Raw genomic sequence first — 26706 nt, forward strand, 5'->3', positions numbered from 1 at the left:
GACCTACTGTAGCTCTGTGGGTCCTACTGTAGCTCTGTGATGGACCTACTGTAGCTCTGTGATGGACCTACTGTAGCTCTGTGATGGACCTACTGTAGCTCTGTGGGTCCTACTGTAGCTCTGTGGGACCTACTGTAGCTCTGTGATGGGCCTACTGTAGCTCTGTGATGGACCTACTGTAGCTCTGTGGGACCTACTGTAGCTCTGTGGGACCTACTGTAGCTCTGTGATGGGCCTACTGTAGCTCTGTGATGGACCTACTGTAGCTCTGTGGGACCTACTGTAGCTCTGTGATGGACCTACTGTAGCTCTGTGGGTCCTACTGTAGCTCTGTGATGGGCCTACTGTAGCTCTGTGATGGGCCTACTCTAGCTCTGTGATGGACCTACTGTAGCTCTGTGATGGGCCTACTGTAGCTCTGTGGGACCTAGTGTAGCTCTGTGATGGACCTACTGTAGCTCTGTGGGACCTACTGTAGCTCTGTGATTGACCTACTGTAGCTCTGTGGGTCCTACTGTAGCTCTGTGATGGGCCTACTGTAGCTCTGTGATGGGCCTACTGTAGCTCTGTGGGACCTACTGTAGCTCTGTGATGGGCCTACTATAGCTCTGTGACTGGCCTACTGTAGCTCTGTGATGGGCCTACTGTAGCTCTGTGGGTCCTACTGTAGCTCTGTGATGGGCCTACTGTAGCTCTGTGATGGGCCTACTGTAGCTCTGTGGGCCCTACTGTAGCTCTGTGATGGACCTACTGTAGCTCTGTGATGGACCTACTGTAGCTCTGTGGGTCCTACTGTAGCTCTGTGGGTCCTACTGTAGCTCTGTGATGGGCCTACTGTAGCTCTGTGGGTCCTACTGTAGCTCTGTGGGTCCTACTGTAGCTCTGTGATGGTCCTACTGTAGCTCTGTGGGTCCTACTGTAGCTCTGTGGGTCCTACTGTAGCTCTGTGATGGACCTACTGTAGCTCTGTGATGGACCTACTGTAGCTCTGTGGGTCCTACTGTAGCTCTGTGATGGGCCTACTGTAGCTCTGTGATGGGCCTACTCTAGCTCTGTGATGGACCTACTGTAGCTCTGTGATGGGCCTACTGTAGCTCTGTGGGACCTAGTGTAGCTCTGTGATGGACCTACTGTAGCTCTGTGGGACCTACTGTAGCTCTGTGATTGACCTACTGTAGCTCTGTGGGTCCTACTGTAGCTCTGTGATGGGCCTACTGTAGCTCTGTGATGGGCCTACTGTAGCTCTGTGGGACCTACTGTAGCTCTGTGATGGGCCTACTATAGCTCTGTGACTGGCCTACTGTAGCTCTGTGATGGGCCTACTGTAGCTCTGTGGGTCCTACTGTAGCTCTGTGATGGGCCTACTGTAGCTCTGTGATGGGCCTACTGTAGCTCTGTGGGCCCTACTGTAGCTCTGTGATGGACCTACTGTAGCTCTGTGATGGACCTACTGTAGCTCTGTGGGTCCTACTGTAGCTCTGTGGGTCCTACTGTAGCTCTGTGATGGGCCTACTGTAGCTCTGTGGGTCCTACTGTAGCTCTGTGGGTCCTACTGTAGCTCTGTGATGGGCCTACTGTAGCTCTGTGGGTCCTACTGTAGCTCTGTGATGGGCCTACTGTAGCTCTGTGGGGCCTACTGTAGCTCTGTGATGGACCTACTGTAGCTCTGTGGGTCCTACTGTAGCTCTGTGGGTCCTACTGTAGCTCTGTGATGGACCTACTGTAGCTCTGTGATGGGCCTACTGTAGCTCTGTGGGTCCTACTGTAGCTCTGTGATGGGCCTACTGTAGCTCTGTGGGTCCTACTGTAGCTCTGTGGGTCCTACTGTAGCTCTGTGATGGGCCTACTGTAGCTCTGTGGGTCCTACTGTAGCTCTGTGGGTCCTACTGTAGCTCTGTGATGGTCCTACTGTAGCTCTGTGGGTCCTACTGTAGCTCTGTGGGTCCTACTGTAGCTCTGTGATGGACCTACTGTAGCTCTGTGATGGGCCTACTGTAGCTCTGTGGGTCCTACTGTAGCTCTGTGATGGGCCTACTGTAGCTCTGTGGTGTGAGGGCCATACCTCTGTGCTGGTGGGGCAGCGACCTGGGCTGCATCCCCCATGGCCCTGATCCACTCCTCCTGCTCCTGATGGCTGTCTGCGCTGAAGTAGTAGGTGCGGGTGCCGGCGTGCTCGGCCTGGACGCAGAACACAAGGGGAACCTTAGAAGCCCCTTCGTCCTGATCCCGCTCCTCGTCTCCCTCGGCCCGGACCTGCCACACCTAGGAGACCAGAGACAGAAGAAGAGGGTCAGACGTCGCAGCCTGTACCGTCTTACTGTTGCTTTATTATTAAGGTATGAATAAGGAAATGTTATGCATGCACACATAAACATCGTCTGAAGAAGGCCTCTTCCAGCGCTGTGTAAAACGTGTTTCAAACATGTTTCAAACATTGCATGGAAAAAATGAAACCACAGCGTTGCGTTCACATGAGCCAGGCAAAGGAGAGACGGCAGAGGACGGACGGCAGAGGACAGACGACAGTCAAACGACGGACAGACAGACAGCGACAGACAGACGCCCCGCTTCTTGACCTGGAAACAAACAGTCTTACGGGACGGCCGGACTGCAAACCAAAACATGCGTGGCGGTGTGTTATTAAGGGGATGTCGTACTGTTTAAAAATAATGGAATAAAATATGTAGAATATAATTATTTTGTGTCTATTATTAGATGTAGTTATCTAACTAACGCATGCAGCCATACAACCAAATGATGAGCTTCCCGCTGCGTGCATTTTTCTTGTTTGAGGGATTTACTCTTGCTCGTCGTGGAGTACGGCTAAAAATTGGAATTTCTAAAGATAATTGAACTAGTTCTGGGTTTGCGTCTGTGTCTGCCTGAACCCATGTGAAGCTGCATCACAAACATCTCATCCTCATATTAAGGTCAGCTGCATGCAACCATCAGACCAAGCAATGAGTAAATACAAAGCTAATGTAAAAATATGATGATTACGTTTGGCAATAACGTGTGTGTGTCTGTGTGTGTGTGTGTGTGTGTGTGTTTGCGAGTGCATGCGTGCTTGTGTTCATACTTTTTGTCCCACAATCTCATGTCATCATCAAAGCAAGCCGAGCATCAACAACAGCAGCAGCAACAATAACAACAACCACAGCACCAGCAACAACAACATGAAGCGTAGTACGATGATTGAACTGGGGTTGCAGACAAGCATTGTGGGTAATCGAAAAGCAGGACACTACCTAGTGCGCACCGCGGCCCATGGGGGGGGGGCCGCTTGCAGGGCAGCGGGGGGCTCCCTCTCGGGGGGTGGAGAGGGGACAGGATGGGGGAGAGCCGGGAGGAAGTTCAAACAGCTTTGAGGGAGTTTTTCAGAGGTTAGAGAAAGCACATGATCTCACCTAAGGTTGTCGGTGGCTGGTGATCACCTGATCTGGCACAGAGCTGTAGTTAAATTGCTGCAGGTAAGATTTAAGAGCTGTCGTTTGGGTGTGACTCGGGAGAAAGGGTGCAACAACCCGATAGTTATTAGTGAGGTAAATGCTCTGGGAGAATGTTTCCTGTGGAGTCAGATTGAGGGCCTCAGGGGAATCCATCTTGCCTGTCAATCACAGGTAAAGGAACGCAACACTCCTTCAAGGCAGAGGAATGAGCAGGGAGGAGATGGCAGGGAGAGAGCGGACTCTCCTCTGACCTCCCTTTTTACAACTTTCAAATCCTGCAGCAACTTTATCCGTATTACAGATATAAGGCCTTGCTTCTACCCATGTGTGGACAGATTTGTGCAATAATAATATCGATAGAATATATTTTAAAACCTTATCATTGGAGAAGTCATACATTATCTGCATTCATGGAACTTCTATGGAATCACATACACTGCTCTGTATCTGCCACAGGGGGGCAGCATTTCCACAGATGTGGCGGCAGACGCCGTTGTGTCACACCAGAAAATTAAATATTAACTTACTATAAAACAACATATCTAAATATGAGAGGATTAGTTCAGTTCACGCATCACATACACTAGCATTATTTGACATGAATACCTTTACAAATAAAAATGTAAAATATAAATACGACCAATAACAATAATAAAAAAGAGTTTAAAGTACAGTCATATACTGTGTGCTTTAATCAATGGATTCAATTTTTGTATGAAGCAAAGATGGCTTGGAATTGGGATTTGTTTTACTGGGCTGATCTGGTGATTGCGATTCTGACTGGGATGTCTGTTTCTGGGCTGAGCTGGTGATTGTGAGTGTGACTTGGATAGGTGTTCCTGGGCTGAGCTGGTGATTGTGAGTGTGACTGGGATAGGTGTTCCTGGGCTGGGCTGGTTGTAGCTGATACAGGCCCTGCTTCTATCTTCCCAGACAACTAAACATCTTGTTCACACATTGTTTTGAAGCGCAGATATAACCATCAGATAAATAATGGTATTCTCTGTATCATCCTCTCATCTTTCATTTTCTCATCATTGTCTTTCGTATCTGGAAACAATTGATCTAATCTATATTGCTCCTTAGAATATGTGATTATTGTGCCAGGTATATGAATTTATATGTGCGTTAATGTGTCTGTGTGTGTGTGTGTATGTGTGTCTATGTATGTGTGTCTATGCATGTGTGTGTGTGTGTGTGTGCACGTGTGTCGAGGAGAGGCACGTTCCAGGTTCACAGAGCGGTAACGTAAAGCTCTGTGGCTGCCATGGAAGTCACTTCCGTCCACGTTGGAGCGTGTTTAGGCCACACCCCCTCCAGCCCCTCACAGCACCGCGTCAGCGCCAGGAGATCAGATGTAAGTGGCTGAAACCGTGCATGGCAACAGCATCCGTCAGCCTAGCAACAAGCGGCAAGCATCGTTTGGGGTGGGGCACTGTTCGAGCCCTCCCCCGGTACGTTCCACATCCTGATGCTGCAGGCACAGCTCATGGATTCACCCATCAGCAACAGTCCTTGTCCTTCTACAACCGCCCTCTACGTTGGCCTCTACATCTGCCACTATCTCAGCCTCTATCTCTGCCTCTATCTCTATAGATCTCTATCCCTGCCTCTATCTCTATAGATCTCTATCCCTGCCTCTATAGATCTCTATCCCTGCCTCTATCTCTATAGGTCTCTATATCTGCCTCTCTCTCATTTCAGTTTCCATTTCTCTGGGTGGCTGTGAGGCCAGACCAAAGGGGGAATGATACGGTTGTAAAGATAAAGAAGAAGATGGTAATAAAGAAATATGGGTTGAGAAAGAAGAAGAGAAGAGAAAGAAACATGTATCAGATCGATCTATCTACTATATCTGTTATTGTTACTTATATTATCCCTGTTACAAATATCGATATTTCTACATCCCTGCTCTCCAATTTGTTTACCGCCCACACCACCCACTCATCACTCAATTAGAGTCAACACTTATATTTCAGCAAGTAAACATGCACACAGTGCACACAAGAACGCACGCACGTACATACGTACGCATGCACGTATGCACACACACAAACACACACACACACACACACCCATCTGTGGGTTTTCCTGTTTATATTTGTGTGGTGTGTGTTTTTGTGTGTGTGTATGTGTCTGCATGTTTACTTGTACTATATATGTGTGTCTGTGTTTGTGTGTATGTGTCTGCATGTTGTGTACTATGCACTTGTTGTATTATATCTGTGTGTTTGTGCGCGTGCGCGAGTGTTTGAACAGTATGTTTGAGTAGCAGCAGACCTCCAGTGCATATTTGTGGAACAGAGTGTGCTTTTCAAGTCAAACATTGGTCTGTTCTGGTCACCTTCTCTCCCCAGCATCATGTCACCTGCCCCTGTGAGAAGGTCTGAGGTCTCACTGATCTTAAATCTCAGTGAAATACCCTGATCTTAGCTTAACTAATGAACTAAGTTAATAACTAACTAACTAATAAATTAAATGCTACAGCTCCAATTTATATAATAGCATGTTCTACATTAAGAGCTGTACTCGTGACACTCACACACAACTCGCGCACACACAAAAACACACAAACTCATGCACCTATGTCAGCCCCCAAAGTCAGCCCTTCTTTAAACCTTCCCATACTCATGAATATTTAATCAACATTATGTACGCATGCCAGTGTGTGTGTGAGTGTGAGTGTGTGTGTGTCTGTGAGTGGGTGTGTATGGGTATATGAATATGCATGTGTCTGTCTGTGTGTGTACTGTGGATGTTTATGTGTGTGTGTGTGTGTGTGTGTGTGTGTGTGTGTGTGTGTGTGTGTGTGTGTGTGTGTGTGTGTGTGTGTGTTTACATCTGTTTATGTTCATGGTGTTACCATGCAGTCATTAAGGATGCAACACCAGTCAACAGGGGCTATTGAAATGCTGCTCTGGCTGTCCTCTGCTGCTACACTGCAGCAGGACACAGCACTCAGAGCCTCAGAGTTACCTCGCTGCAGGCCAACTTTTCACAGGTACTAACACGCCGTTTAAGTTGTGCGTGGGAAGTTTCAACGACAACATAGTTGACATTGTAACAAAATCGCAGGTTTCGAAATGTTGGGATTCGTGCCAGGTCATCTCAGAAAATGGTAAATAGATTAATATTAAACATGGGACCAAGATAGGATTTCATTGAATGCACCCATGGTGAAACTAACTGTCACTCCCTCCGATGCCATAGGAGATATAGCTTGTTTGATTGGTTGTCACAGCTAAGGCCCTCTACATGCCGACACAAGATTGTGACCTGTTGTTGTTTCTGTAACAAATGAAATCCCACAACATAAAGCAACTCAGAGGACCAGTACATTCAACTACAGCGTGCTTATAGTACTGCTCAACAGATACCGATCAACAGATACTGCTCAACGTGCTGCTGAAAGTGTTCCCATTTAAGCAATTCAATCTCTGACAAATGAAGAGCCTACAAATATCACTAAACTACTTTTACCTCAAATAATGAGCCTTTTGTTGGAACAACTTTGAAACCTTTAAAACTCCTGGTCTCCTGTTAACCAACAAAAATGACACATCCTACCAAAACTTTCCAATATTCTAGTGTTTGTGGAAAATAGATTTAGGATAGTTTCAAAAAGTCATGAAACAGAAACTACATTTAGTATCAAACAAGTTTGCCTGTAAAATACTTATTCTGAGGTTGCATTGGGCATTGGTCAACACCCCTCACACCCTCTGGTTCACTGGGTGCAATGTGCAATGGTCAACACCCCTCTGGGTCACTGGGTGCTGTGTGCAGTGGTCAACACCCCTCTGGGTCACTGGGTGCTGTGTGCAGTGGTCAACACCCCTCTGGGTCACTGGGTGCTGTGTGCGGTGGTCAACACCCCTCTGGTTCACTGGGTGTAATGTGCAGTGGTCAACACCCCTCTGGTTCACTGGGTGCTGTGTGCGGTGGTCAAGACCCCTCTGGTTCACTGGGTGTAATGTGCAGTGGTCAACACCCCTCACACCCCTCTAGCCCTCTGGTTTTAATCTCCAGTGCAAGCATGTGGCCAGGAAGAACCAATGGCATAAATAAACTGATGCGATGACTCATGATCACTCGATCTGCCGATCCTTTCCAGTTCTCTTTGTGATGCAGAGATGCTCCAATGATACTCATTACATGTCTGCTCAATATGACACTCCACTCCCCTTTTGAGACAGGATCAGGTCACAGAAAAAAAAAATGTTCTGGGTTTCTGTATTCCAGAAGGAGCGGATAAATAGAGAGATCATCAGGAAAACACAACAGCCTAAAGGAAGCCCAGCCTGCTTCTCCACCTGATAGCATGAGGCTCAGTGTGAAGCTCACACACACCTGATAGCATGAGGCTCAGTAGAGGCTAACACACCTGATAGCATGAGGCTCAGTAGAGGCTAACACACACCTGATAGCATGAGGCTCAGTCGAGGCTAACACACCTGATAGCATGAGGCTCAGTAGAGGCTAACACACCTGATAGCATGAGGCTGTGAGGCTCACTGATGCACACACAAACACACCTGGAGCTGGAACCCAACACTAGGGTTGTACCTGGTAACGCTAGCAGGCATTGTTTCCCCCCTTCTCTTTACTTCTCTGGCTCTCTCTATTTCTCTTCTCTCTCTCTCTTACACAAACACACAGCGGGCTTCGGCTCTGAATTAATCATTCACCCTGACCGGGGAGGGTGGGGCAAGGTCTCTTGTGCTAACACAACATGTGTCATTTCTTTGGAAACATTTGGTTCAGGCATCCAGTAAAGTAAGTGTCAACAGGGCGAATACAAAGACAATCTGCCATGAACTATCCAACACATAGACACACAACAAGACTTCTTGGAGCCACTCCTGCACCTCTGAACAGAAGCTGCTGAACTGGCCGGTTGGGGGCATCTCGTTCACCACCGAGCACAGCAAGAAGCCCCCAGTCTGAGCCCAGCAGCACTCTGGACAGGAAAACCCCACCCGTTCAGTGAACTAGGACACAGAGATTGAACAATGTATTCTTACCATTCATCTTCACTAAATCCCTAAGGTCCACAGCCAAGTAGACTGGATGTTGTGAACTCTTAACCGACGACTAGCTACCCCGCCTCGCTGACCTGCCGTACGTTACTGAACCTCTCGGGTTACGCCTCTCACTCTCCTATTGGTCACTTCAAACAGGTGTCACACATGGAGGTAGGCAGGGCAGACAGGAATCACGAGCTAGACTTTAAAAAACACACACACACACACACACACACACACACACACACACACACACACACACACACACACACACACAGCGTGCAGGAACATGACTAGTGGGACGCAGCCTGTCCAGGGCCACACCCTGTCCAGGGCCCCACCTCCTTGTTCCCTAAGGGGTTGGTGGTGCAGCAGCAGACAGAGAGGGGCAAATATCTTGAGCAACACATGTAGCTCATGGTAGACACGGACACCCTGTCTTCAGGCTCACACACCAGCAGACCTGTCTGACAGGGTCCCACGCCAACTCGGCTCTGCTCCCGCATCCAAGACCAAACCAAACGATAAGGATTGACGTCACCTGGCATGCCCAGCATACCAGCAGTCAATTCCCCGTTAAAAAGTGTTTAAGTGTTCATTTAGAATTATGATGTTAGTTATTGATGTTACTAGGTTCTATCCTCAGTGAAGTATCCTCAGGATTCACCGATTATTGATCGCATATTGAAAAGCTATTCCTGACACATATTGCTATTGTTAATGGTAATATCAACACATTTTGTTTTTGCTAATGTTAATATCAACATAGTTAACAGTGAGAGATGGTATTAACAGATTAACATGGTATTAACATCATTCAATACTGGACTGATTCAATGAAAAGATGATTGCACCTTTTCTATGATTATATGTTGACTGTACCATCCTTAATGTCAGGTTGATGATGGACAATTTTCATCAACTGTGCTTCTTGAAATCATCATGCGTATTTCCAAATATCTTAAACCATCGTAGGTTAACACGTAGGTTTACATGCATGACACCTGGCGCCATTTTGATGTTCCACATCTTCCTCTCTTCTGACATACTCGATGTGACGACTACGCACACTTGAGGGTCCAGATTTACAGCACAGTTCTGGTTGCATGCGAGCTATACCAATGATATTGTTGTGCAATAAAGCCTACAATTTGGAGGATTTCAGCAAGGCGCTGAATGTGGTACATGTCAATTCTGTCCTAAATCCAATTCCTTGACCTGGCAGACCAGCCTTTTAGCTCATGCTATGATATAACCCCCCTTGTACGGCCAAAACCCTTCCTGAACCATCTGCGACTGAACATAAAAAAGCTGTTTCAGTTGTTTGCCCTGCGAGTACGCAGGATTTTAGGTCGATATAGAAGATGAAATGTGTCTTCGGGTAAATGTGTCCGATCTCAAGGCCACTAGCTTTGATGTCCACACCAGAGCTACAGAAATAGTGTCAGAGAAACGAGGACAAGTGATAGCTGGCAATACAAGGACAGGCTGAATGTTCTCATGACTGATGTGAGCCTGTGGCTGAGGATGGAGGGACCGGCTCTCGCCCTGCTTTATGTAAGATAGAACATGGCCAGGCTCCTGGAGACTGTGAACCACATCGCCACTGACATCTCTTCTCCTACCTGGCTCTCTGGCGAAGCTGCTTCCATTTCCTCTACCTTCCCACTACTTCCAGTCGTCGACGTTCCCTCCATCTCCGCTCTCTCCCTACGGCTCTGGATGTGACCAGACACACGGCCAGCCTCCCTATGCCCTGCTGTCCTGATTTCTACCAGACACATCCGTGGTGAGTGTGCAAGAGAGGGGAATGTCCAGGGCAAAGTCCAGGGAATGTTCCCGGGCACACACCAGGGACAGGCAGGCAAAAAAGACATAATGATCGATGGAAACATTTGGAAATTATGAGCAATCTCCCTTTGTGTGCTGGGCGTGTCTCGCTTTGAGCCCACACTCTACTACCCACCGCCCTCCGCCCATTACGGCCCCATCACGCCGAACCTGGCCCAGCCGTAGCTCATCCCCAAGGGGGGCGTCTGACACTTATGGATGACATTGTACCACGTCCTCACTAATGAAAAACACCCCCACTCAGCACCTCTCCCACCCACCCTCCTCTAAGTCAGAGTCCATGTTAGCAGCGCTCTGTTCCTGGTCCATTCAGTATGTTCTAGCCCTCTGTCCTGGGGATGAGCCCTCTGCCTGAGGCATCACCCCTGTCAGCTCCCTCATGGTTCTCCGTGAGAGGCAGGAGAGCCGCTCTCTCAGCTGGAGGACGGGCGTGAAGAGGAGACTGACCTTAAAGGAGAACCTGCGGGTCACGTTGTCCAGGACCTGCACGGCGCCGACTCGGAAGCTCAGCAGGGGCAGACTGCCCAGCACCGTGTCCTCCTTCTCATCTGGGCGGAGAACAGGGGAGTCAGACACATTCACTCAGACGACGCGTTGCTCTTCATGAGGAAACACTCCTAAAGCATCAGGTCTTTGATAAGATAATACAGGTGATGTGCTGTAAGATCATGACCCGCCTGTAGAAAGTAAAGAAAAGGTTGTTTAGCGTAGAGACCTGCAGGGGCCCGAGTATGTAGCTGGGGGGGCCAACATGAAAGTCTTTGCCAGAGCAGGAGCCTCCTGGAATAGACGTCCACTCTGGTCTGAGGGACTGTGATAAGTAAAGCTTCTCAAAGTCCTTTACTGCACTCACCACACAGAACAGAGTACACTAACACACACACACACATACAGTATACACACACACACACACAGAACACAAACACACACACGCATACAGTGTACACCCACACAGAACACAAATACACACACACATACAGTACACACATGCACACACATACAGTACATACACACACACACATACACCACAAACACACACAGTACACAAATACCCCCCCCCCCACACACACACATACAGTTCATAGTAAATAGACACACACACACACAAACACACACACACACACACACACACACACACACACACACACACACACACACAGACACACTCTCACACACACAGTAAGACACACACAGTCAAAGAAATGCACACAAATACACAACACCAGGACAATCTCACCCGGACTCAACAGCGGGCCATCCAGAGATATTTATAGAGATCCGAGCACCGTGAGGAAACAGAAATGAGGGGGCACTTTGCGCATTTAAATAATAGAGCAGGTGTTGAAAAATTAAGCAGCTGGAAATGGAAAGAGTACTGTCCTTCCTCCATGTCCTTCCTCCTCCTCCCGTCTCCAGCTCGCTTTGCAATGCTCTCCCTCTCTCTCTCTCTCTCTCTCTCTCTCTCTCTCTCTCTCTCTCTCTCTCTCTCTCTCTCTCTCTCTCTCTCTCTCTTCATTCGTCCGTTCCCGACTCTCCCTTCCTCCATCCCTCCCCTCTTGCTCTCGCGCGACAAATACAGCTTCAACACAAGGGGCTCGTTCTGCTGCTCTGCGTGTGTGTGTGTGTGTGTGTGTGAGGGTGGGTGGGTGTGTGTGTGTGAGGGCAGGCACAGGGAGGCAGTGATAGAGAGAGCAGAGTGGGGCAGGAGGTGGTTGTAGGGGGAGGTTTGTTGTGCAATCACAATACAGTTCATGTGTCTTTAAGATAATCATCTTTTCCATCTGGCTCAGTGTTACTATCGACCGCGAGCTCCACACACACACACAAAAACAAACATACATGAGCACGCACAAACACACACACGCACAAACATGAGCACGCACACACACACACACATACACGAGCACGCACAAACACACACACAAACAGACACACACACACAAATACACAAATATATGCAAAACCAAGACCATCCACAGACATTAGCACACATGCACTCAGACACACAAAGTGAGGCGTGGCAGGTTGATAGCCACGCCTCACTTTGCTGTGGTCAGCCCGTTAACCATTGGCCAACCTTAAAGGGATACTTCACCGATAAAGAACCGGTGTTCTACCATTATAGAATCGCTATTATAACATTAAGAAAAAGTATTTTCCTCCCTCAGTCTAACCCAGTCTTCCCTTGGCCCAGCTGTCCTCCTTGCATTTCTTCTGACCTGACGTCAAATGACGCATTTGACTAGAAATTTGCTTGCCTGCTAGAAGGGCCTAGGACTTCAAACCACTGGTTCCGTCAATTTGTGAGCCCACCAATAAGGAATGAGAGGGGGCGGGATGTAAACACAATGTCCGCCATGGTTCTTCACCGCTTAGTTAGAGAACTGGACCGACACAAACCTCCGACCATGGCAGAAGCAAATTTGCAATGGGAATCAGCCAAAGTGAGGTTAGGGTTAGAAGAATTGACACAAGTAGAGAAGGAGGCTTCTGTGGCTGCAGGTAAACAAGCCTTGCCTGTTGCCGAGGACGAGGAGCCGGAGCGCGCAGGAGTGAACTGGCTGTGTAACTGTTTGCTCTGTTCGCCTATAGAGTGGCAAAGACTCGCCTCTTCCGGTAGAGCCCATGGGACCTATGAGATCGAAAAATATGAATGGGTTTCAATCGAGGGAAAGTAATTATCTTCTGGTCCCAGTCTTTATATGCCCCGGATTACACATATGTTGTTTTAGGATTTAAATTATATTTTTTCATGCAAAGAAAACTAAAACATTTCGCGAAGAAGTTTGATAATGTTAGGGTTGTGTGAGGCTGCTTTGTGAACTACAGCTTTTCGCTGCTCTCGACATGAATGATATACGTCACCACCCGCACTTTGAACTCATGTCGATCTCTCTGCTCCACTTCACCGCTTTTTTCCAAGGGGAGGATAACAGCGTCGAAAGAGGTGAAAACCATTATAAGTCGTGGCATGTGGAGAGTTTCAGTTATGCCGATGGGGAGATTGTCATTCTTGTCCACGCCAGTCGCAGGGAGCGTGACGGCACATACGAGACATGTAGTCTTTCTCATTGTGTTTTCTCTACAGCCTTTAACTGAACAATCGCACAATAAACGGTCAAACTCTTGACATGAAAAAATATCATTTAAATCCACAAACAACATATGTGTAATCCGGGGCATATAAAGGCTGGGACCAGAAAATAATTACTTTCTCTCCATTGAAACCCATTCATATTTTTCAATCTCATAGGTCCCATGGGCTCTACCGGAAGGGGCGTGACTTCGTCACTCTATAGAGGGATTATTTGTTTTTCAACACGGCGGATCCGCGCGCAGAAAGATGGCAAAAAGATTTGTTTGACCGGTTGCAATGGTTATTTCTGTGTGGTTATTTTGCAATTGCGGTGTTAATTAGCGATCTTGTCAGCTTACTGTTACATTAAACTGTGATCAGAAAACGCGGTTATATGCTTTAGACCCTATAGTATCCGTGGTATAAAGGGACGAACTGGGACGAATTTCGAATTATAAATATGTACACTTTATGTTGAAAGTATAGACCGTCGCGATTTCCATTGAAACAAATGGCGCAGTGATTATTCTTCAAAACAAGAGCTGGTAAATTGTGAAACATGAATTAAACTGTAATCAGACAACGCGGTTATATGCTATAGACCCTAGAGTATCTGTGGTATAAAGGCTGGAATGAATTTCAAATAATAAATATGTACACTTTATGTTGAAAGTATAGACCGTCGCGATTCCCATTGAAACGAATGGCGCGGTGACTATTCTTCAAAACGAGAGCTGGTAAATTGTGAAAAATTAATTAAACTGTAATCAGACAACTCGGTTATATGCCATAGACCCTAGAGTATCTGTGGTATCAAGGCTGGGACGAATTTTGAATTATAAATATGTACAATCCATAACGTTAGCTCTCTGGCTCGTAGCTCAGCGGACTAGAATACCTCCCGTTGCCAAGACGTAGCTAAGGTCCATCCTATTCATGTGAAAATCGTTATATTTGGATTGTAAAACGCATGAAAATATAAATGAATGATCTTAATTTCTTTTCCTTGGCAAGTGACCATGGTATAAGCGGAACAATGCCCTTCGAGGTGTCAAAAACATTTGATTGATCGCAATTAAAGGGGACCACTTTTTGAGGGAGATGAACTCAAACAGAGAAAATTTTTAATAAGCATGCAATACGAATAAGAAAAAGCATAATTATTAATGTATTTGAATTGTTTTATTATGTTGGCAAGCAAGAAGTAGAATAAATGGGATAATCAGTCTCATGAAAAGGGTTTGTGCAACCAACCGCACAAGAAGACATGATTGCGGCTCTTGTCGCTTTCGTCTCTTTCTGCCAACGACATGCGTGTATGCGGGGAGTGACGTAGAGTGATAATCCCTCTATAGACACTAACACAGAGACCCTGTGCCGCAGCGAATTTCAGCGATGCCAGTTTCTTCTAGAATAAATGGCTGAATCTGGCGAGGACGGGCCATGTGTGTAACCTCTCACCCAGGATTTACGCTACATCTGAACAGTTGGGTATTGGATGCATATTTACGGACTCAGAAAGTGAACTGGGAACGCCAGCCAAAGCCCGCCGGGAGAAACAGACGTCTGAGCGTAGAGTAAATGTTTGTTTTTTTACTAACACACTGGCTACAATAGCTTTGAGTCCCGGGGAACGTGACAATCTAGTTATCCAAAAGTAGCTGATCTTATTGGGAGAGCCTAGGCTACGTTACGTTAGCTTGAAGTCTGTGTAATGCTGTATAGGCTACTCAAGGCATAATCAGGTGAGTGCTGCATGCAGCGCTCAACTATTGTTTAATAATAAGTTGTATTCTTTCTTCCTTTCTTTATTATTTTCTACAAACTTTGGGACCTATCTCCTTCCTCAATTTTTCACCTAGAGACTCCATTCAAATTTTAAAATATTCAGAAAAGCTTGGAATCGCACGCTTATTTTCAGATTTTTTAAATATTTAATACTTTTTAAGATATTCTACTTTTAAAATATTATGTTTTTTTTTAACATGGGAGTCAATGAGAGGATGGCAGAGCCCAAGTACCAGAGGACGGCAGAGCCGTCCTCTGGTACTTTCAACTTTTTAAGACGTAACTAAATAAATTTTCAACCGTTTATCTTCTTTCAAACCATTTAACAAATCTACACACTTGTATCTTCAATAATATCTGAACGGAATTTCGATATCATTTAAACTTTCTTCAGAATCACAGTTTTAGTTTCATACCGGTGTGGGTACCAGATTGACTCGGCTGCCAGATCGACTCGGGGTCTTGCACTTACAGCTGACGTATCGACACTTGACGTATCGACACAAGCCAACGGACAAAACCCGGAAGGGTTGTTTATAAACGGGGCTCAATCATGGACATAAAAAGAAGGCTCAATCCCTTTTGGTTTTGGTTTCATTGAACACAGCCCTTTCTTTCGCACAAACAAAGCCATTGGAAACACGTCTAAAAGCACTGATGAATGCATATGTAACCCAGTTCCTGTTAGGGACTCTTATTCTGAAGGAGCAGAACGGAAGTGTCTGCGTGTGGGTCGGTGTGTTTTGACTCTGTGTTGGGAGCGCTGGAAATAAAGTGGATTGCCCCGTTCAGTGAATGGAGTGAATCGATTCTTCTTTTATATATTACCCAAGTATAGGCAACAATAATTTGTACATTAGATTATTATTCATAGACTAGAAAACAAAAGGGGATCGTTTATATTGAAAAGACAGCGTTTACAGGAAGTGCATCATTATTGAGCATCTAGGACCCCGAGTCGATCTGGCAGCCGAGTCAATCTGGTACCCACTAGTGTTGACTCGTTCGCGAACGAATCAGTTCAAATGAACGAATCGTTAAGACGAACGAACTGAACTGGTTCGTCTGTCTCGTTCGTTTCGTTCGTCTCGTTCGTCTCGTTCGCCTCGTTCGTCTCGTTCGCCTCATTCGCCTCGTTCGTTCTCAGAGTCGACTCCTCCCAGACCCACTAGTCGCTGAATCGCTGACAGTTCGTTCACTCACTGTGTGAGTGGTGAGGAGGGACCGACTGAGAGACGTCACGACTCACGAGAGCCACCCAATCGTATGCTGTTCTAGGACTGAATCTAGGACGCTCTCGTTGAATTTTAGTCAATGAGAGACAGAAATCAAAAGGGTTTAATGGGGAAAAAACAAATGGGCATCGTGAGCGAGCTATCTATTATTCACATAGGCCATCTGTTGCATGGACATATTTAAAGGATGCATTGTACATATTTATAATTCGAAATTCGTCCCAGCCTTTATACCACATTTTTCACAACCTACCAGCTCTCGTTGTGAAGACTACTCACCGCGCAATTCGTTTCAATGGAAATCGCGACAGTATACTTTCAACATAAAGTGTACATATTTATCATTTGAAATTCGTCCCAGCCTTTATACCAGAAACTCTACAGTCTATAGTGTAGCGACCCTGGGACATTTAAAGAGTTTGTGTGTTATGTGTTGCATTGTATTTCGTTGTCCGTTATGCCAGTTGTTCTCTGTGCATGCATTGGATGTTCTTCTTGTCAATCAGTGTTGGGGGCGAATCATCAGGTCAGCTGGGGGAGGGCCTTGGGAGAACAGGAGGGTGGGGGCTTGCACGTTGAAGGAACCGGGTTGGGGGTTGCCCGGGTAACCGGTTGTTGTTAGTGTGGCTTTTTGCCGTTGGCTACGGGTTTTCAGTTACCTGGTTTGTCACCGGCGAGGTCATTACAATAGCGTATAACTGCGTTGTCTGATGACAGTTTAATGCATTTTTCACAATTAACCAGCTCTCGTTTTGAAGGCAGTGTTAATTTTGGCAGCTAGATTTAGTCTTTGGCTGCACAGGGTTCTGTTTATGGGAGCCTAAAACACCCGGGACACCCACCATCATTGCTAAATCAAGTCTATTATTTTGCTGATATGTCAAACATCCAATAATCAACTACACCCCCCATCCCGCTGCATTTGGTTAAAGTTGTAATGTTGACGTATGAGAATGAGAACGAGGGAAGCGCTGAGTCTGAGCCGTTCATTCCATGATTCTACCGGAAACTCGACTGAACAGGAAACTCGACTGAACGAACGAACGAACTAACGAACGAGGGGCTGAGTCTGTCTGACTCAGAGAACCGTGTATGATACGATTCACCGCTACTGGAAACTCGACTGAACGAACGAACGAACGATTCGCGAACGACTCCTCTTGGCGAACTGAATGACGCGAACTGGTTCGCGGAAACGAATCAATAAATCCATCTCTAGTACCCACACCGGCTTCATTTTCAGTTGGTCTCATTGATTTACGTAGACGCTGGAGCGCGATGACGTTCTGCCGTGTTGCCAGATTGGGCGTTTTTTCCCGCCAGATTGGGTTACTTTTGGAGGGCGTTCAGGCAGTGTTGCCAGATTGGGCGGTTTTTCCCACTCTATTCATACTTTGCACGTGACGTCTCGACGACTGGCTGGCGGGCAAGAACAACGTTCTCTAGCAACTTAGTAACCTAGTAACCTTAGTAACCTCAAGGATCTGCCAGGACGTCGCCAGTTTTACCATATGAATGAAAGTTGGTATTTTGAGGTGAAAACGATATGCCAGAAAGTTGCTGTGCGATTGGATGTATTAACTGCCGAGGAGTGAAGCCGGGGTTATGTTTTTACCAGATCCCATCCCGAAAATGTAACTTGTGTGGACGCTACCGCATTACTTGGTCAATAAAAGAGCTACTTAAAAGTTATTTGATTCAGAAAAAAGCTATTTGTGGATCGTTTTGCGGTTGGCTAGATAGTACTCACTCAACTTTGCTTTGATAATGAAGATATTCCTGTTTTTCACCTCCCATACAACAACGTTGTTAATCAACCCACTCTTGAAAAAAAGTTAGCTATCCGTACTTTTGTAGGCTTTCATTTTTTGTACGGTATAAGGTGACGGATTCTCTATAAGATAAATGTAAACTATCTCCAAACTCGTATGGTCGAGACGCTGCCAACTTCAAAGCAATGAACACATCAGCGGGTGCTGTGTGTGGATCACAAGTTCCGAGTATGTTTATCTTTTCTTGATATCTAATTTGAACATTTATGGTCTAAATAGTTGATTGATTGTAGTATTGGAAATCTGCAAGGCTGCAATTCCCCTGGCTGGCCGCTGTTTGTCACCATTTTGTCGGCGTCTGTTGCCCTCCTGGTACCCATGGTAGTCACGTGACTGCAAAGTATGTATTGAGCTACTTTTAATCGCGCACCGGCTCGCTATTCTCTTAAAGACACACACACACACACACACACACACACACACACACACACACACACACACACACACACACACACAGAGCAGGGCAATACATTTGACATTTCAGATTCTTCAGTTCAATTCATTTTACATTTCTTCATTTTTAGCAATGCTTTGCGCTTTTCATTCAGCGGTCACTTTATTTGTTTCCAACCATTTACTTTTTCGTAAATGGTGTGCATGTTTACATTGTTTACTCCATTTAGACTTTTGAACTTTTGTTCAAATCCCTTCACTTGATTTAAGCCATTTAACGTTTCTTTATGTCTTAATCTATGTGGCTTTATCAAAAAATATTTTCAACCTCACTTTGGACTACAGCACTCACCGCATTTTCTGCAGGAAATGCATTTTCTAGTTTATCTTGCTTTGCTAATGTTCTTCTCTTTCTTTCTTAGACAGTATCGGCTTACTGTGTTGTCCAGGCCATCAGAGCTAATTACCCAGCACAAGATGGGCAGTACCGTGGCTACCAGGAGACGGTAGATGCTCAAGATGAGCTTTGACTATTTTGACTCTAGCACGTTTTATTTTTGTAAATAGTTCATATTTTTTCATGAATAAAACTTCAAATTCATGATGGTTGTTGTGATTTGTTTACTAACCCAAGTGCTATTGTACTAAAGTAGGCCTACTGTATAAGATAAACACTTATTTCAACTTGGGAGAAAAGGTTTAGTACAAATACTTGATATGCTGAGCTACTGTAATTAGCAATGTTTTTATGCTGTACAGTAATAAACAAATGATGCGTTTGAAAAAACGAGAGCAGAAGTCTAAACTAGTCAACGTATCATGTTTACACAAAGTTTGCTCGCGCTACCACTCTCACTTGTATAATCGGTTCTTCCCCCTCCAAACGGAAACAGGTGGGCGGGGCAGCGAGCGCAATGCACTGTGGTAGTTGGAGGATTTCTTACTTTTTTGCACATTTATAATACAAAGAATTATTTACTTAAAGGTCCCATGGCATGCTACTTTATGGATGCTTTTATATAGATATTAGTAGGCCCCAAACACAGTATTTGAAGACGTTCGCAAAATTCAGCCGTGGTGCAGAATTACAGCCACTACGAGCCAATCGCACAATGAGCTTTCCCCAAATGCGCCGTTTCGGTGTCTGTAGCTTTAATGCAAATGAGGAGGAGAGAGGCGGGTCAAGGAGGAGGGTGGGGGTGTGGCCCTGAGCAGCATGGGGCCACGGTACCATGCGCTCTGTTTACAGTGGATGTATCGCAATGGCGAGGAGGACACAGCCTTTGACCATGTTCTGTAAATATTCTAGAACATACGGGAGTCCTGGAGCTCTATATCTAAATAATATCATATTATACATAGATATGACCGCGTGAACCAGACGTCTCTGGTACTTCCACGTCCACATCAATCTGTAGTAGACTGAAACATCATATGGAGGAGAAAGGGATTGTTGCCCACGATTGTTGACCGCGGTTTTCTCCTGCTGGAGCCTCGCTGCCGAGGGACCACCGCCTCGGCAGCGGTCAGCGCTTAGGCACCACCGCCTCCTGCAGCGCCGAGGCGGTGGTCCCTCGGCAGCGGGAAGCAGGGCTCAAGCGGGAGACATTCACGGCCAACAATCCCTTTCTCCTCCATGTCGTGGTTCATGTACTTCAGGGAGTCAAAGCCAAAGTTCCTTTCCCCCAATTCATTCTCAACCATCGCTGAGATATCCCCCACTACGAGTCTCATTGTGGAAATACCAGAGACGAGAGTCTGACGTGTTATGCGCCATAACACCAACAGCAGAACGGTTATGCAAATAACAAGGAAGTGTACAACACTTGCGTTACAGTCCTGGAGCTCTATATCTAAATGATATCATATAATACATAGATATCTATATCATATAGATATCTATGAATCACAAACGACTTTGTCGGGTTCTCCGACGTCCCTGGTTCTCCACTTCCACATCAATCTGAAGTAGACTGAACCGCGCGCTGCCCGCTGCCGGGCGGTGGTGCTTTGCGGCGGTGGTGCCTCGTGGCAACTGGCGGCAGGCAGCATGTCTCAGTTCATACTTCAGGGAGTCAAAGCCAAAGTTCCTCTCCCCCAATTCCTTCTCAACCATGGCTGAGATAACCCCAACTACAGTCTTGTTGTGGAAATATAAGAGACGTCAAAGAACCGACGTGTTATGCGCCATAACACCAACAGCAAACACTTGCGTTACAGTGTGTGTAATCACACAGACACAACTGTGCGAGCGCCACACACATGTGACGCTCGCACAGTTGTGTCTCATTGGTGGGCCAAATTCTCTGGGCGGGCAAGGCAGAGAAAGGGGAGAATCTTAGATCCTTTATGACGACATATGGGACCACATTCCAAATCAGCGCGCTTGAGCCTCCAATTTTTCAAATGTGAGCAGAACACCTAGTGCTCGTTTTACACCGAACGCAGGTTTTAGCCACTGGGGGACCATAGGCAGGCTAAGGGAACTCATATTTATGTAAGAAAACCTCATAAAGTGAGATTTTAATGCCATGGGACCTTTAATATAACCTTCATATTTCCACCAGAGAAGTATCCCTTTAATATGTCTCTGATACTTCCTTCACCACTCATTTAGATGTTTCATGAGAAAACTTTGCACGCTTATCCTCACAAACATTAAATATGGATTTAATTGGCTTCATTGTAATAATATTTAAGGTAAAATAATCAGTAAACAAATCTATACACTATTTGTTATATTATCTCATGGTTTATTTCATAAGCAACTCAATGATTATTCTAGTGGTATGTTGTGTAGTTAGGTTGGTTGGCTTTGCTAAACCACCCTGACAGAGAGACTTAACGTGGAGACAGGGGAGGGCTATTTGTTCATGCCCTTAGGTCCTCCTACTGGCAGCCTCCTGCATTACTGAGCCAGTAGATATCACGTTCTACTGAACCAGAAGATATCACGTTCTACTGAACCAGCAGACATCACCTTCTACTGAACCAATAGATATCACGTTCTACTAAACCAGCAGACCTCACCTTCTACTGAACCCGCAGACATCACCTTCTACTGAACCAGTAGATATCATGTTCTACTGAACCAATAGACATCACCTTCTACTGAACCAGTAGATATCATGCTCTACTGAACCAGCAGACATCAACTACTACTGAACCAGTAGATATCATGCTCTACTGAACCAGTAGATATCATCTTCTACTGAACCAGTAGCTATCATCTTCCACTTAACCTGTAGACATCACCTTCTACTGAACCAGAAGACATCACGAGCAACCATCAAGTACTTTAGGCCTGGGGCCTCTACAAATAGTCAAATCTCCTAACCTTTATGCCTCCTTTCCTTAACCTTTGTGGAAAACGTCATCGGGTCAAGGAGAGATGAAAAGGTGCTTCCTTTTGAACATAGGCAGTGGCGGCCTTAGCAAATTGAGGGCCCAAGGCGAAGATATGTATGGGGCCCACCTCATCCGATCTTTAAAAGAGAGAGATAAGAGAGTGAGAGAGAGAGAGAGAGAGACAGAGAGAGAGAGAGAGAGAGAGAGAGAGAAAAGATAGATTGTTCTCCACATCACAAGCTTCTGACAGAGTCGTACTTATGGACGTCTTCTCACAGGTCTTCAGCTAGCTGCTGCTGTTGCTGTAGCAGCATGTTTCATGCTTTGGACGTTGTTGTTCCTGTCTGCATCCCCAACAGTAGCCGTAAAAAGTGTGTAATCTTTGGCAGTGTTGCCAAATACTTACCGGCGTCTTTTAGCTTTTTTCTTTTATTGAGCCGCTTGGGTAACTTTATTTCCTAACCCTTAATTGCATTTTTGCGTGTAGACACGTCTTTCTTCGTCTCTGTTTTGAGGATAATTGGGGGCCCCTCTACTACGGGGGCCCCAAGCGGCCGCGGCCTATGCCTCTATGGTAAGACCACCACTGAACATAGGAAAAGACAGCACTGTTTAAAATGAATTTGACTCCTCTCTTCCTAACCGACGTCATTGCACGACGGCGGGTATTGCCGACCTCTAGCGTCTCTAGTGTGAAACTACAATCTTCCGATTTTGATTTCAAATCAGGTTATATTGATTTCAATCAGGTTATACGCCAACAGTGAGAATCACTAAGGTCGGACTTGGCCAACGGGAATATTTTAGGCCACGTGAATTCCAATTCAAATGTGAAAAAAAAGAGGCTAAACTTATGTTGATGTTGAAATTAAGTGCCCCCAATAGTCTTTCTTAAATGTGAAGTTGGCATTTTCTTTTCTTATGGTGTATTTTATGTGCTTACTAACCAGCAATAAATGAATTAATTCTTATTCAAATAATTATGTTATGAATTGGTATCCATTATTATCAATTGTATTTTCTTGTCTTCTATTCTTCTGCTTTACCGCATCTCTCATGCGTCTTCGCGTAGAGTCGGTAAGCTTTGTCGGTGGCATGTTGCTTTGAATATTGCCGCCGTAATGGATTATGGGATACCACTATCTCCTTTCCTTTCGCAAAGGAAGCTCAGGAGTAACCTATGCTAAAGGAAGGTTAAAGGAAGCATCGAGGCTCCTTTACTAAGCATTTTTAGAATTCAAACCACCTTTCCTCCAAGCCCTTCCGGGTCATCTCCATAGGAAAGGAAATTTCCTATGCAAAAAAGAGAATTCGTAGAGGCCCCTGGTTTCGTTAGCATAGCTAACACCACCTGTGGCGAGCCTCCATCAAGTACTTTAGGCCTGGTTTGGTTAACATAGCTAACACCAACTAGTGGTGAGCCACCATCAGGTACTATAATAAAAATCTGATGATGTGACATAGTCATTCATAGTTCACACTCATGAGTTTGTAACGTTAACCTCTGGTCATGACACACGCACACACGCAAACACACACACAGACATACAAACACACACACATGTGCACACGCACGCACACACGCACGCGCAGATGCACACATGCGTGGACACACACACACAAGCGAACATTTGTGTGTATAATCCCACACACACATACGCACACAGACATAAACACACACACAGACACACGTACACACACACACACAAAAACACAAAGAGGAATGCCTGGTGAGACAAAAATAATACTTATAATACAACTTGTGCTGCAGCGATGTGACCCCAAATAACACAGGTCAGACTTCACATGAAAGAGGCACAGGCGTGTATCTAGAGTCTACTAGGCTGTGTGTGTGTGTGTGTGGGTGAGATTGAGAGAGAGGAGAGGTGCAATACACTGTTGCTTCATGTTGAGGAGAGAGGAGAGATGCAACACCACAGAACAGGACGAACAGAGGCAGGAGGGTTGAAGAGGAGACAGCAGAGATCAGGAAAGAAAAGAGAGCAAACCTTTATAGTAGAACAGGCATCGGTCTGCGAGGACAAACCAGCGTTTGTTCCACTGCCTTACCCCACTGCTGGCCTGGAGGAGAAACCTTCAATTACTCATTTATAACAGGAGGTTGATCACTATATCAAGGCTCTAAATAATAAAATAGGAACACAAAGAAGATCAGAAGATCAGGACCAGGTTGACCCGTGCCATGGATACATGTGGTCCTTAAACCTGTGTGGTGTGTGTGTGTGCTTGTGAAAATATACAAAAGCAATTGCACTATTATTATTATTTTCATTTCTTAAATGCAGGTCTTGGGGACACAGAGGAAATGTATGTATTTGTATAATCCTGTGATGAGAACGTTGACCTGAGGAACACTGAGTAATCATCATGAGATGTTCTGAGGATGTCTGAGTGATGAAATGAGGGGCCCAGTGTGTTGGGCTTTGTATACCAACACAAACAAGTATATTATTGACCATTTTTAGTTTGTATGTATAGAAACAAAATCAGAATTTAAACTTCAATATTTGCTTGTTTCTGACTCATTATGTACCAATCGGAGTGCTCAACTCCAATCACTCTGTCTGACTGAAGAGGGCTATTTCTCTGCGGTATGATATAATGAATCGGTCTTGTGTGATTAGAGTTAGGGGATGCCTTCTAATCTCAAGCCTCTAACCATCCCTTAGAGACTAAGTGTGATGTCATCCTGAATGAGGGCTAACTGCCTCGTGTTGGCCTGAAGGCTGGTCTCACCTGCTTGTACAGCCAGCCCTGCTTGGTGACCTCAGCCTTGGCGTTCCTCCGCATGGAGTTGGAACGCTTCCCAAACATGGCCGCCTTCCTGGCGGCGCGTGGATTCTGGTGGGAGGAGACAGAGAGGAGGGAGGAGGCACAAAGATTGGGAGATGTGAAAGACGCATGAGGGACACATCTTGATATTTCCCCAAGCAGCTGATGGGGTGATTCAGGGCAAAACCAAGAGCAGTCTCATCACCTCTAGGTGGAGCGCTACAGACACTTTGAAGGGCCGAGCATCTGAAAAAGAGGCCTCCTTTGGCCCCAGAGCCATCCTACCAATTATTATATTATTAATATTTTATATTATATATCCAGCAAGTCTTTGAGCCGATTGTTGAAAGCTGAAGCAGAATGGAGCCTGTTGAAATACAGAACTCTTCTCATTTGTTTCATTAGTCGATTTTCAGATGTTGTGCAACAAAATCGCCTTCTGTAAATAATATTAACAAACTGTACTTGTTTGATTCACATGGCGTCTCAGCGTGGAAACGGCCAGCTGTATTTAGTCGGTTGCCTGTTTCTGTGACGTGGGACAGAAGTACGTGCCCAGACCCCAGGAAACAAGGAGCCCACACTAGAGACGACAGACATACGCTAACCCAACCTCTGAGGCATGCAAGTCCTCAACATAAACCATAATCCACCTGTTCGTCATCTTCTAGAAACTCCTGTTTAATCTACCGTCCACCACTCACCCTTGCGCTCGGCTGTGCTTCCGGAGCCATGTCGGACCCCCTGTTGGTCTGGTTGGAGTTAGAATCATTGACGTTACTGGTGGCGCCGGGCGCTCTTCCTTTACCCTTCCCATTCATCTCCAGCTCCCAGCTCCTCGTTGAAGGACAGAGCAGAGGCATCATGCAATTCATTCATCAGATACCGCAGGGGGGTCACAGGCATTTATGAGTGGCATAGTAATACCGTCTCCTCTTGAAGCTAAGCAGGCCTGGTCCTGCTCTTTCCTTGGATGAGAGACCAGCTGAGGCTGGAAAAGGTGTTGAAGGTCCAGTAGGGGGCGCTCATCCCTCTGGCCTCTATAATACCCACAATGCCCTAGACATCGAAGAGGCCTGTCTTTCGTTTGAGATGTTAAAGCGAGGTCTTGGCTCCCTGTGGTCACCTAAGATCCCATAACACTGACTAGAGTAGGGGGCTTACCCCGGTGTCTGCACCACTCATCACTCAGTTTGCGCGTGGATGTGTTTGTGCGTGTGTGTGACTCACTGCAGATATGTGTGTATTTGTTTAGGCTCCTCCCACTGGATGTGGTTCACTGCATATCCGCTGGGTTCATTCTGACTGGAAACAGAGAAGAGAGAAGATTGAAATTATTATTGTGAGATGCCTTATGCTCCGTCCCTCCTTCATCATCATCAAACAGCCACAAGTCATCCCTTGAAAAGAGAGAGAGGCAGACTCATGCTGTCTGAGAAGACATCGTCTTCATCTCCATGAAATGCCTCACGGGGACATGATGAAAGAATCCCAATAAAGGCCTGTCCCAACCAGTGGCTCTACGCCTTTTACAATTTACATTTACATTTACATTTGGGTTATTTAGCACATGCTTTTATCCTAAGCGACTTACAATAAGTACATTTGTCAGAAGAAAGTACAGTAATGATGTTTGTTGAAACAAGTTCCAAGTTCATGTTCATTAAGTGCCAGGGCGTACGACATACAATAATAATGAAATTAAGTGCCAGGACGTACGACATACAATAAGAAGGTCAATAGGACAATAAGTGCTAACTACCAACTTTCCACATCAGCATCCCAGCCCAGAGGAGAGAACATGATGAGCGTGTTCCCATCTCAGTGATGTCCGATGCGGTCAGAGATGAACACACAGAGTGTTCACTCTGTCTCTCTGCTGCATTTACAATGGAGAGCTCCTTTTGGACTGTCAGG

General features: G+C 45.8%; 1 protein-coding gene across 14 annotated transcripts in view; it reads right to left on the reverse strand.

The window, feature by feature from the left end:
* The window catches only part of plekha6 (pleckstrin homology domain containing, family A member 6), an 82695-nt gene that overhangs the window by 24433 nt on the left and 31556 nt on the right, over positions 1–26706 (reverse strand). For 7 of the 14 annotated variants that reach the window (XM_079747784.1, XM_079747782.1, XM_079747778.1 and 4 more), the window contains exons 3-8: positions 26020–26094; positions 25494–25626; positions 24754–24858; positions 24006–24078; positions 10772–10872; positions 2063–2262 (exon numbers count right to left, since the gene is read on the reverse strand). In XM_079747784.1, coding sequence (XP_079603910.1) covers positions 2063–2262; positions 10772–10872; positions 24006–24078; positions 24754–24858; positions 25494–25610 — 596 coding nt within the window. In that variant the 5' untranslated portion in view covers positions 25611–25626; positions 26020–26094. Of the gene's footprint in view, positions 1–2062; positions 2263–8473; positions 10500–10771; positions 10873–11561; positions 11808–21985; positions 22109–24005; positions 24079–24753; positions 24859–25493; positions 25627–26019; positions 26095–26706 lie in introns of those variants that run through there. The other 7 variants (XM_079747779.1, XM_079747781.1, XM_079747775.1 and 4 more) reach the window with 7 other exon arrangements.

The sequence above is a fragment of the Pollachius pollachius genome, assembly GCF_949987615.1.
Source record: "Pollachius pollachius genome assembly, chromosome: 12".
In the NCBI taxonomy this organism is placed as follows: Eukaryota; Metazoa; Chordata; class Actinopteri; order Gadiformes; family Gadidae; genus Pollachius; species Pollachius pollachius.